The sequence below is a fragment of the Notothenia rossii genome (assembly GCF_949606895.1).
Source record: "Notothenia rossii genome assembly, chromosome: 11".
NCBI lineage: Eukaryota > Metazoa > Chordata > Actinopteri > Perciformes > Nototheniidae > Notothenia > Notothenia rossii.
The window spans coordinates 4845661-4858094 of record NC_136910.1 but is presented as its reverse complement, the minus strand read 5'-3'; the positions used below and the strand labels follow the sequence as shown (position 1 = coordinate 4858094).

Below are 12434 nucleotides of genomic sequence, written 5' to 3'. Positions count from 1 at the left end.
ATTCAGAGATTCTCAATAAATAGTAAATAAATCGTAATGTAGCAGGCACACTTGGCTCAGGCAACAGAACACAGACTGGTATACATGTGACTGGAGCTGCATCTCACTTCGGTTAAATGGATTCCTTGCGCCCCTCACTTGCATTGTTTCCCTGCGTCTAGTCCCTCCCACAAGGGAAGCATGGAGAGACGCAAGGAAACCACGAGAAGCAGGGAAATGAGTTTTAAGAGCAATGGGACGTCGTTTCCTCCGGAGCGTGACGGGAAGCGACGTCCGTTGGTGATGACGCCGCACAGCTGGTCGTCTGACAGCAACCAGATCAGTGCATGCGCTGCATCGTCCAATCAGTGAGCGATACACAGTAAGGGGGCGGGGCGAGTGTCTGAGGATTTCACTGGATTATCGCTCCTCCGTTATCACTCCTCGATCCTCCAGCAAAAATAAGGCCACTGGGACGCTACTCATGATGGCGCAGACAAATCAACTTCCGGTGATACCGAGCCCGAGGAGCGAGGAAATGAAAAACAACCGAAGTGAGACGCAGCCTATAATTCATAGACACTTGGCTCAGGTAACTGCATCACACTCTGCTAGGCTTGGAACTCACCACAGAAGAATGCAATTATTTTTGTCAACAATTATTTGTACATTTAGGTGTACATTTGAAAAATGTAAAATCATGGAAACAATTGAAGAGTGCCAATGCTGCCAAAAAAGGTTGTCATGGTTGCCAAAATGGAGGAATTCAATGAATATGAGGGAGATGGTGCAAACATAACCTGCGTAATAGATTCCAATCAAATTGTCTGGATGTTTGGGTGTTGCAGATAGCCTACCATCATTATTCAAAGAGGGACAGACAACAAGCGGGTGATCAGCCACGTAATGAGTAAGTTACTTGGTTTCACAAATTTGTAGAGCTCAGAAACGTTGATGTATTTTTGGGAAGTTTAATGGTCACTCTGGCAAAGTTACAGAATAAATAAGCAAATAAGGTTGAAGTGATTACCATTGACATTTATGATCTTGTATTTTACAGAATGTATCGCTATGTGACATACCGCCAGCTAGTGAGATTTAGCTGGGGAACACTTGGTAAGAACCACAGAATCCCACTGCCATCATGTGCCATTAAAAAGATCCAGGCAACATTTCCATCCGACAACTACACGTCGTTCAAGTATCCAGCACTTGATTAGAGTCAATAACAAAACAGATTGTCCGTTCAGTGATTACATCTGCTTCTAAACAGCACAACAGCCTCTCTCTTCTCTGTTTTTTTCCACCGACTACTGAGTGGATCTGGGACGCAGGGCCGGCCCTTGGCACAAGCGAACTATTTTATTTATCTTTTTTTTTTTTATTCTGCCTTTTTTTCTGCCCTTGATGTAAGTCATTTACATTAATATTTGAATAAAGTAAACGCTCTTTGCATCCCGGCCCGGCAACATTTTGCATCTGCCCTGTACGATGGGCGCTGTAAGTGATGAAAGTGGGGGATGTTGACTTATCAGGCGCCCGCAGCTCACAGCCAAAGTGCGAGCGAGCCTCCGGGCGAGCAAGAGAGAGCGAGAGGTCGCGCATCGGTACCGCGGATTGTTGTTGGATTGAGGCTGATAACTACAGCTCAGTGAGGTAAAGGACTCTTGAGTGTTTAGATAGTTCACTTTAGTCTAAGTTATCTCAGTGGGTCTCAAACGGTTTGGTCATAATTTATGTAAACAAATATTTCCAAGGCACTCCTTAGTAATTATTAGGATAAATAACAACAGGTTTGAAATCGTTCCAATGTATACTATAGGACAGAAAACCAAAAATATAGTTTAAAACTGGAGATATTTAAAAAAAAAAAAAATGCATGAATAAATAAATGTTAGGTAAAATAAGATATGAATGAACAACAAAAATAAAATATGTTACATTTATTTGTTATTGGCTATGGTAGGTTGTTTGTTATGTTCACATACTTATTTGGTTATTAAAATGTAAATCAATCTTTTTCATATGGGTGTTTTAGAGTTGTACCCCCTAGATCTAGTCTCTAGTAATTCTGCTCAAACCAGATTGAAGCATTTTACTTTAAAATTTAAAAAAAAATCTTTCCGGGGGGGCATATCCCGGACCCCCCTAAAGCAGTGTTTCTCAAACTTTTTCATACCAAGGATCACTTAACCAATAAAAAAACACTCGCGGACCACCTAACTCCACAAATATCCAAAGACACATCGTCTTTCTAGAACAGATTACAAATCGCCTGAAAATGGTACAAACAAGTGGCAACAGGTGTGATGAAGGTGTTGCGCTGGGCTGAAACTTAAGATCGCTCCATTTCGAGGTTAAATTAATTAATTAATTTCAAATGGGACATTTTACCAATATACTCAAGGAACACTAGGGGGCGCTCACGGACCACACTTTGAGAAGCACTGCCCTAGAGGATGTGACGTCCACCCCCCAATTAAAACATGTTCATACAATAATGAATACATTTGAAACCTTCTTTATGTATATAACCAACATGTCAATACGTTTCAGTTTTTGTAGAGATTTTTTATTTATTCTTTATATATTCTATTGTGTATTGCTTGGAGGGGGGGGGGGGGGGGGGGGTGCACCAAATCATAATCTTGCCTAGGGCACCAAAATGTCTAGAACCGGCCCTGCTGGCACGTATACTTTTACTATAAATGCTGTTCATGGGCAAAGTGCATGCAATAATATATGGCATCATGACTTCATCAACTAATAAATGTTTGAGATTGTACATGTCATTTTGATTCAGGCTTTATGCTTGTTGTAAACATTGAACAACAAGTAGCACGGCTTACCTTCTCTCTCTCCCTTTTGGCGAATGCATTCCGCAGTCTCTTTGCTGGAGGACTCTGCATCGGGGGACGTGTAGGAATCGGCGTGGTGGCTTGTGCTGGCAATGGGGGTCTTGGCAGTATTGTTGGAACAGCATCTTTGTTCAGTTTGAAATTCTTTTTTAATCCAATTTCCTGAGCGAGCATTGTGGATTGTTCGAAACATGATCTCTCGAAGTGCTGCCCACAAATTGTCGGTTTCATCGACCCCGCATTACCTGGTCCAGCAAAGTCCGCCCTCGTACAACGCACTTGTTTTGTCCATATACGCGACATTTGATCATTCTTTGGCCACAAAAACATCCCATAGCCTGCTTTGGAGACGGCCCCACATCCCCATACAACACATCGCTTGCCGATTATTCTTGACGTCTTATTGCTGTGCATCCTTTGTTTTAATATTTGGCCCTTCGATGCATTCAATGGCGACTCAGCTGTGTTCTACTCATGACGTCACCGCCGGAAATGACCGAAGTTGGTTTCCAGCGCGACGAACGATGGAAAAAAATCAATAATAAAACAATTAAATGGCACATTTCACGATACAAATGCAACCTCTATCATATACCAAGCCCACTAACAGGTGCTAATAGAGAGGCGAAGTCCCTCCCTTTCCGGGGGAGCTCCATGGGACCTTATTTCTGAAAAAGTATGTATTGAAGTCAATGGAGAGAGAAAGATTGTCTTTCGATCCCGTTTGAATTGTGCCACAAATTACACATATGATGTTTGTCAATTTAAAAGATAATTTTGCAAGTCAGCATTTTTTAAATGTGTCGTAAAACTGTGAAGTAACACATTTTTTTGTGTGAAACCGCTCAATGAACTACATCTCCCGTCTCGCACCACACACCAAGACGGCCGTCACGTTGGGACATTTCACTTCTTTCTTTCAGAATGAGGCGAAAAGTATTAAAAGAGGTGAAAATCACTCCAAGTCTGGGCATGTTGAGAGCTGTACATACACAAGGTCAGTTCATAAGAGCCAGCATGCGGGAACGGCTTTACAAGGTTTCTGTGAGTAACACAAGTGTAGTGTGTAACGTTAATGACATCACTTACGCGACTCTGGGATTTGTAGTCTTTCTAGTTGCGTATTTTTCATAGTCTTATATTTCAACTGTTTTACGACAAACTTTTTTGACATGGAAATTATTCTTGTAAGATTGAAAAACATCATATGTGTAATTCGTGGCACAATTCAAACGGTATCGAAAGATAATCTTTCTCTCTCCATTGACTTCAATACAACATTTTTCAGAAATAAGGTCCCATGGTTCGGAAGTAGATAGGCGGGACTTCGCCTCTCTATAGCATTTCGTAAGCTCTTTAAAGATGTTCTGACCTGCAGTCGAGCCAGTATGGAGGTCTTCTTGGAGTTTGATGAATACGAACGTGAACAAGACAAACTGCAGAATCGCTTCGTCTTGGAGAAGAAGGCGTTTAAGTCGCCGGTGGTGCCGCACATCTCACACACCACTGGGAAGATAAATAAAAACATTGGGCATTAAACACCCTCAACTCTTTTCTACAGTCCCTTTGTATTATAGGGATGTTTTGTAGAGAATTTAAATCCTTCATTTAGACTCAATCTTTCCATTTTTAGTTCCTCATTTACTCCTCACCTGTCTGTTCTTCACTTTTCTCTCCCGGCATCATCCCTCCTCTTGTCGGCTGTTCTTCGTCACTTTCTCCCGTGCTTTCATCAGACTTAATGGGCGCAATTTCAATATGTTCTCCCTGATTACAGATACAAAAAACGAAGAGGTAAATAGGAGGTGTAAATGTAAAATGGGGCCAAACCACCAATAAGCGCTACAACCCCAGTCCTGAATGAGTGTACTTTGGTCGTCTCTTTGTCAATGTGCAGTTATCTGTGTGAATATGTTTGGTTCTTTTTTTGTTAATAATGGCTGTGTTTGCAGATATTTTGTTTTTATCTGGTTGATTGGTGAGTCTCCATGCAGTATTTTTTGGTCTCTTCGTAATAATTTGAAGTTGTTTTGTGTGTCTCTGGTTTTAACCACATTCAAAGTAGTTTAGAGTCTTCTTGCAACTGTTTGATGTCTCTTTGTACTAGTCTTATTTATTTTGGTAGTCATTTTGTGTCTCTTTCTGGTTGTTTTCCCCTTTTCAGAGTCATTGTGAGTCTCCTGCACCTCTTTGCACTTGTTTTGGTCACTTTGGGTGTTTTTGTCTTTATTTTTTCGTAATTGAATTTAAATAAATGGTGGAATGAGTTTCCCATTGATATCAGGAGAGCAGGAAGTCAACAGATATTCAATCGCAAACTAAAAACAAATTTAATTTAGCTTTTACCTTGGCTATTTAAAAAGGGGGGGCACTTAAAGGTGGGGTAGGTAATTCACTTCAGAAACACTTGTTATATTCCATGGAATGCTCTTAACATCCCGATAGCAATGAATAGAGCTCCTGCGGTCACGTGACTTTTGGTTATCAGCCACCATTTTGGCAGTAAACATGACGACCGGCGCCAGCGTTTTCCTACCGTGCGAGTATACATCTCATTTTAATTCAAGTGAAATTCTACCAAAGGATCTGAGATGGGGGGCTCCTTCAAAGGCTCTGTGATTTGGACTTCTTGGGCTGCCTTGTTCTGGGGACAATCAGTTGATGTCCTGATGAAAACACAGAAGCAGCAAAATAAGCTTTCATGCATACAATACTGATGGCAGTTTACATGTTTACAGTCTGACATGTTTAATGGAAATCATATGATATTAGCCTTCATTAAATGACTGGTGTGACGTTTTTGTTTAGAACCATATCACGGCAGTTAACTATTTGAAATAAAATAATCTGAATAACACACCGATAACAAGTAGACCCAACATGTAATCAGACAGGAGTTTGATCTACCAACCTTTGACGGATGGCTTCTGCAGATAGCTTTGCCTGCTCTACTTTGTGCAATTTAGCCTTCTGCCTTCTGTTAAAAACCTCCAGTCTCGTTTTTCGTCTCCTCTTCTCTGGAGATGGAAGGTAATCAAAAATTGACGGAATAAAATCCGGACTCAACGGGTTATCACTCTTTCTCCCTAAAAAATAAGAAGGAATATTTTCAACACGGGTTTGTTTACCACTAGCTTGCTACAAGCTAACTGGCTAGGCTGCACCAGAGCCACACTTGTTGAGTTAAAAAGGGACATCACAGAGTCCGTTAGCTATAATAACTGGGTGCTAGATTCTACTTCGGTAAAAATTAAACTGACCAGAAACTTTTTGTAGCATTGTACTGTATTCCTTCACCCACCTGATATGAAGTGATCACTGCATAAGCGAAAGCCAACGGCCGGGGGGTCCCATCTTTCAGTCTTGTTCAGACGGCTCCTGGCTCTTTTAATCGCTGCGATCCACTTTTCCCTCCTCTCCGCGTCTTTTGGAATGCGATAATAAGATACACCTTTCTTCTTCCCACGCCTATTTGTGCAACCTGGTGCACAGCAGTTATCCACCATCCTCGACAGTCTGCCAGTGCCTGCCAATGAATTTACTGACGCGATTACTGCCAAAATGGCTGCCCCCTTCGTTTCTCGTCACGTGACCAGCATATGTGACATCATCCGCAGGAGCTCTATACATTAAATGCTTTGACAATAAATACATAAAAAAAAATTATCTGTGGAAGCCGTGGCGCTGTAAAAAGCACGACCAATCATCTGAGCCGGCCCGGCTAAAGTAAATGGATGGCCTACCTGCCTGTCAGCCTTCCATCTGTGCACAAACTTATCTCGTGCCCTCATTGGTCATGTGCGTGTTCGTGTGTGTTGGAGGAGGGGCTCTGTAAGGAAGTCTGAAGGGAGGGGCAGATTTTTTTTCGGCTGCGTACTTTCAAATTCTAGCGCACTCGAGCTGGTTTCTCCATTCTTACCTACCCTACCTTTAAGACTAACTAATGCCTCAGCACATACAATGGTCTGTCTTACTTGAAGCAGATATATCTGCACTTTTTGAGTTGCTTCTTTATGATTTATTGCATTTATTGTAAGTGACTACTCTTCCTAGTTGTTACTTGTCTCTTTCAGTAATCCCTCCATGACTTTACATCATCAATGTAAACAACCAAGAGGCTCGTTTGAAGCACTTAAAGAAACGTTATCTCCGCAGTGACCTTTCCTTCTCCAGGATAATAACTACTCACACTTGTGCGGTCTCTCGATTCTGCAGTAATGCCCCGGCGTTGGATGGCAGGCAGGCAGTGAATGCATCCCACGCCGCTGCAGGAGGAACATCTTGGACGGATGAATATTGTCGGAGCGGCTCCAGATTTCAGTTTCAGAGCTCCAGAGGGGAGTTTGGGCTCAAAGTACTCCCTCCCAAAGTGCTCGCTGCACAGGTGGGAGTTGGGCGTGGCGACCCATTGGCTTCGGGTGCGCTGGACCTGCTTCTCCCATTTGCAAAACTCATCTTGGTCCTTGGGGAATTTAAACAGCGTCACATCATCTTCTGCAGTTTTGCCGCATCCATAGGCCACACAGTGGTAAGGCATCCTGTGACGACATCAAATATGAAACAGAACACAGTCAGAGCCATGGTCAGCTGGAAGTCATTGTCGGTCTATATTATTCAGGAAACTTCCGAAGTAAATTAAAAAAGTTTGCACCCTTTAATTTGTATTATATATACTATTTTGTATATTCTTTCCCACTATGACTATGTATGTCATTAAGTATGGTATTCTTTATTATTTTTTTATTATTACATTATTATTATTATTATTACATTGCATTTAGCTGACGCTTTTATCCAAAGCGACTTCCAATAAGTACAAAAACATATTTCTTGTTGGCTGTTCTGTTTGTCTTCTATGTTGAAAAAGGGAAGCATGATTTCCACCCCAAAGAAGTCTGTACTATTGCTTACACTTGTATGCTTCTTCGCAATACAAATATTTGAAACGAAAAATCCTCTCTGTATCATAAAGCATAAATGAACAGTGTCAGTGTCAGATAGATGCTGTTTTCACTTCATATTGAATTGTATGAAATGATGGGCAGTTTTTTTGTTTTGTTTTCTGTATGTTTGACTGTGTGTGTGTGTGCGAGAAAAAATAACCAATGAGGATCCTAATACAGAATAAAAAGGACCACAAACGCCGCACAGAACACAGCAGGAAGTTGTTCTATGAGCTCTGCAGAGAAAAAGTGATAAACAGATGTTTTAAGTCTACAACAAAAATACATTATATAACATTACATTTTGAAGCTATTGTTCGGACAAAAGGCTGAAATAAATCATAGTTTGTATTAGGACTGAAACTTTTTTCATTATAGTTGAATCTCCCAATTATCTTCTTGATTAACTGTTATGTTCATAACATGTTAGAGCAGGGGTGTCAAACTCAAATACACAGTGGGCCAAAACTAAAAAATGGGTACTAGTCGAGGTCCGGACTGGTTCAATGTTTATTGCAAAACTTATTGAAATGAACTTATTGCACATATTAAACCTGGAACTAACTAAGCTTAAATGATTGCCTATAAAAACCACATTAAACATTAAATAATCAGTTGCATTCATTTCTTATGGCTCTATCTGCAGCTTTTCCAGAGTCATTTCTTATGATTACATTTTCCCACAGGCCAACAACAGCTTCAACAAAACTATTTCCCTCAAAGAGAAAACCAAACACGCCCTGTTGTCGTGAGAAACAAAGTGCAGAAGGAAACATCCATTGAAACTCAGTGTGCTGCTCTGTAATGCTAGTTCAAGCCAGATACTTGGCATCTCATCTTGGGTGCAAGTTCATCAATGTTTGGGCTCAGGCTCTGAGCTGAGGAAACCTTCAGGATTGAGTGAAGGTGTGCGTGCAATATACCAGCGGGCCAGATCTAATAGCAATTTGAAATTATCCAGCGGGCCGAAATTAAATCCACCAAGGGCCTGATTTGGCCCCCGGGCCTTGAGTTTGACACATGTGTGTGTTAGAGAATAGGAAAATGTGATTAGTAAGTCCAAGGTGATAGATGTAGTGAAGTTATTTACTATAATATGATTCAAAACAGAGAAAAGAGAAAAGCTCAATCTCCTTTTTATCATTTCTGTTGGTTCTTGGTGAAGTATATTTCTAAGTCTTAAATGATGCCTTCCACTTAAATTATACAGTCATTTCTTACCGAAATGTATGATGAATAATGCCACTTGGGTAACATATTCACATTAGAAATAACTAATAAGCACAGTCTAAAATATGTGAACTAAGCTTCTATAAACCAGAACTTCAAAACATTTGATAAACAAGAAGTGCACACAGAGTAAAAACATTACCAGCAATACCCTGAAAAACAGCCGAAATAAGGACATTTCTGAATGAAATGTTGCTGCCAAACTATCTGTTTTAACCAAAAAGTCACAGCCTACATTTATAATCAAACATAAACAAAGTGTGTGTAGCTCACGTGCTACTGTACATGCAAGCTAACTGCTAAAATTGCTAATAGCAAGTCTTTTTATGAAACGCAAATTATCTTCTTGTTACTTTAAAGTCTCTACTTACATAAAGGTTTAGGCCCTCAGTGAAATGTTTCGTACAGCAGTAAGACTATTCTGGATCCTAAACCCAATGTGTTGTGGTCGCTTACTTTTGACGTCATCACATTTACTTGTTGCGCCCGCGCAAAGCATTGTCGGAGTTTGAGTTTTAGAGCATCGGATGTTACTTCCTACCTCTCAGAGGGATATGGCTTACAATTCCACTTCACTGACAGCTTTGGTCACCTTTCAAAATAGGATTTTAACACACAAAACATATGAAAATGTACCAATGAAACAATACATTGATTAACCAAAGAAATGACTGACCATTATTTCGATAATTTCACTCTTTTTCATTGTAGAATGTTGCTTATAAGGCTACTTAATTTACTTATCTGAGTACATCTCCATCTCTGTTTTGGTATAAATTACCAATACCTCTGAAATGTAGTGGAGAAGAGGCATAATGATGCATAAAGTGGAAATACTACTACTATTAGTAAGACTTGAGGACATTTAATTAGCTATTTTCCACTACATCTAATATGAATCCAATAATCTAATGTACCTTTTAATTGTAGCCTAAATGCTTTTAAACATCAATAACGTTTTTCAAGATTGAAGCAGAACTTTTAAATCAAGCTGTTTATTGAAGATTAATCTTGATTGAGATATTGCAATAATGTATGAGTTAATAACTGACCAGGCCTTTTCTAAAGTTAAGGAAATAGCCTGATAGTTATAGCAGATGTGTTACTGATAATGTTAATGATGCGTCTGTTAAATTAAGGCACACATGTCAAACTCAAGGCCCGGAGGCCAAATCAGGCCCTTTGTGGATTTAATTTCGGCCCGCAGGATAATTATTTAATTACTATTAGATCTGGCCCGCCGGTATATTACACGCACACCTTCACTCAATCCTGAGGGTTTCCTCAGCTCAGAGCCTGAGCCCAAACATTGATGACCTTGCACCCTAGATGAGATGCCAAGTATCTGGCTTGAACTAGCATCACAGAGCAGCACACTGAGTTTACATGGATGTTTCCTTCTGCACTTTTTTCTTTCTCAACAGGGCATGTTTGGTTTTCTCTTTGAGGGAGATAGTTTTTTTGAAGCTGTTGTTGGCCTGTGGGAAAATGTAATCATAAGAAATGACTCTGGAAAGCTGCAGATAGAGCCATAAGAAACTAATGCAACTGATTATTTAATGCAATAAGTTCATTTCAATAAGTTTGGCTATAAACATTGAAACAGTCCGGCCCCTGGACTAGTAGCCTACCGAAGTTAGAATGAGCCAGCAAACACAATACAATGACCCTGAAACTGCAGCAGCTGATTTGTTTTTGGGCATTATGAATTAGATTATTTACACGTTATGTTTTGTCTACTGTGGCCTGTTAAAGTGTCTTCAGTGAAAAAGTCTATTTGTAAAAGAGAAATGATAATTGTACAACCATGGAAATTACAATAACTTGGGTGAACATTTTTAAGCAAGGAATTTTCTCAACAATAAATGAGTATGCATTAATTCTGTAGTAGTAATGCCTTATCGATTTATCCGAAACATATATGAATTTATTTTTCGTTATCATTATCATGCCTCTAAAACTTTTCACAGAGAGTTTTATAAGACTCATTTAAGGCCATTATTTACATTAATATCCATGTGAAACAGGAAACAACACACACACACACACACACACACACACACACACACACACACACACACACACACACACACACACACACACACACACACACACACACACACACACACACACACACACACAATGCCTGATTAAGGCCCTTCTTTTTTCCAACCCTGCACAAACAGCTTCTGACAACTTTTTGTTAATAAATCGATGCTTGTCTTGCATAAAAAACAAGTAAGAAGGTAAGTGTGTCCTTGAGATGTCTACATTCATTTGTTGTAATGGTGTAGTTGTTAAAATGACATCTTTGATTTGATTCACCACACTAGTATTCTGTGTCATGAATAAGGCAATGGAACACTTACATCTATTCTGCAGATGCTGTCCCAGCTCTTATACTGATGCAGGTTTAGAAGGAAAAGTTCATTGTTTTTGGAAAGCTGGAAGTTTTGGGATGATTATGAACACTTTTCCTGGAGTAATTGGATGTTTTGGTAAAAGAAAAAGTCAGGAAGAATATATTTTTCCAGCCATGGAGCCAACATGCAGAGTCAAAACCAGGACAGGCTGCATAGTCAACATGTTACCTATGAGAAGACAAGCAAATCAAAAAAGGCATGATTGGGTTTTAGTGAATGTTATTGAGGAATCAAGTTCGTCAAATCGTCCTTTCATGCAAATAATTTTCAGTGTGTGTGACGCTAACATCTATCTGCTGCACAACATCCTTATTTTATTCTTGTTAAAAGGCTGAAAATCTGATCAGAAATTAGATTACAAACTTGCATTTAAAAAAACTGTTGAACATAATCCAACTTTAATCTTTGCAACTGTACCTTATCAAAAAGTTCAGGTTGATGGATGAATGAATGTCATTACAAATAACTTGTTTATTACATGCCAATCCGAGCTAAAAGCATTGTTATTTTTCGTTATTGCATCGTTTAAGATACATTTTGAAGAATAATCCAACTTTTTGCAGCTGAACCTCACCAAAAAAACGATGCCAATTCAGGCTTCTGCATGGATGAATTCCATTACAAATACATGCAGATTCCAGCTCATAAGTATTACCAATTTCCTTATTGCAGCTGCACATTATCCAGTAGTATTGTTTTTCATATTGCATCCCCTCATCCTTTACCCGCTGCCACCAGCAGTTCCACCACCGCCACCACCATCACTTCGCAGGCAAACAAGCCTCTACTGCCCGACATTATCTCCATCCAGACTCCGCTGAAAAAGGAGGTTCAAATGACGGATGATAGCATGGCCGAGAGACCAGGGGACAGTGTATTTACATCCGAAGAGGCTGTGCAAGTTTAGAGGGGAAGCCTCTGCGTGTGTCTCCCCCCCCCTCCTCCTCCTCCGCTGGCAGAAATTTATAAAGAACAAAAAATCCGACGAGGGAGGGAGGGAG

General features: G+C 40.0%; 1 protein-coding gene across 3 annotated transcripts; it reads right to left on the bottom strand.

Moving 5' to 3' along the window:
• Window positions 1–22: 22 nt before the first annotated feature.
• l3mbtl2 (L3MBTL histone methyl-lysine binding protein 2) lies at window positions 23–12269 on the bottom strand. 3 transcript variants are annotated; one of them, XM_079656832.1, is made up of 6 exons: window positions 6139–7017; window positions 5749–5923; window positions 5416–5503; window positions 4490–4604; window positions 4210–4343; window positions 23–3305 (listed from the first exon to the last, which is right to left on the bottom strand). In XM_079656832.1, the coding sequence occupies exons 1-6, from the start codon at window positions 6341–6343 to the stop codon at window positions 2769–2771; spliced, it is 1254 nt and encodes a 417-aa protein (XP_079512958.1). In that variant the 5' UTR covers window positions 6344–7017; the 3' UTR covers window positions 23–2768. The 3 variants fall into 3 exon arrangements, with proteins under 3 accessions (XP_079512958.1, XP_079512960.1, XP_079512959.1); XM_079656834.1 differs by lacking the exons at window positions 5416–5503; window positions 5749–5923; window positions 6139–7017 and adding exons at window positions 7027–7375; window positions 12089–12269 and having other exon boundaries at window positions 27–3305; XM_079656833.1 differs by lacking the exons at window positions 5416–5503; window positions 5749–5923; window positions 6139–7017 and adding exons at window positions 7027–7375; window positions 9382–9490 and having other exon boundaries at window positions 28–3305.
• Window positions 12270–12434: the final 165 nt, after the last annotated feature.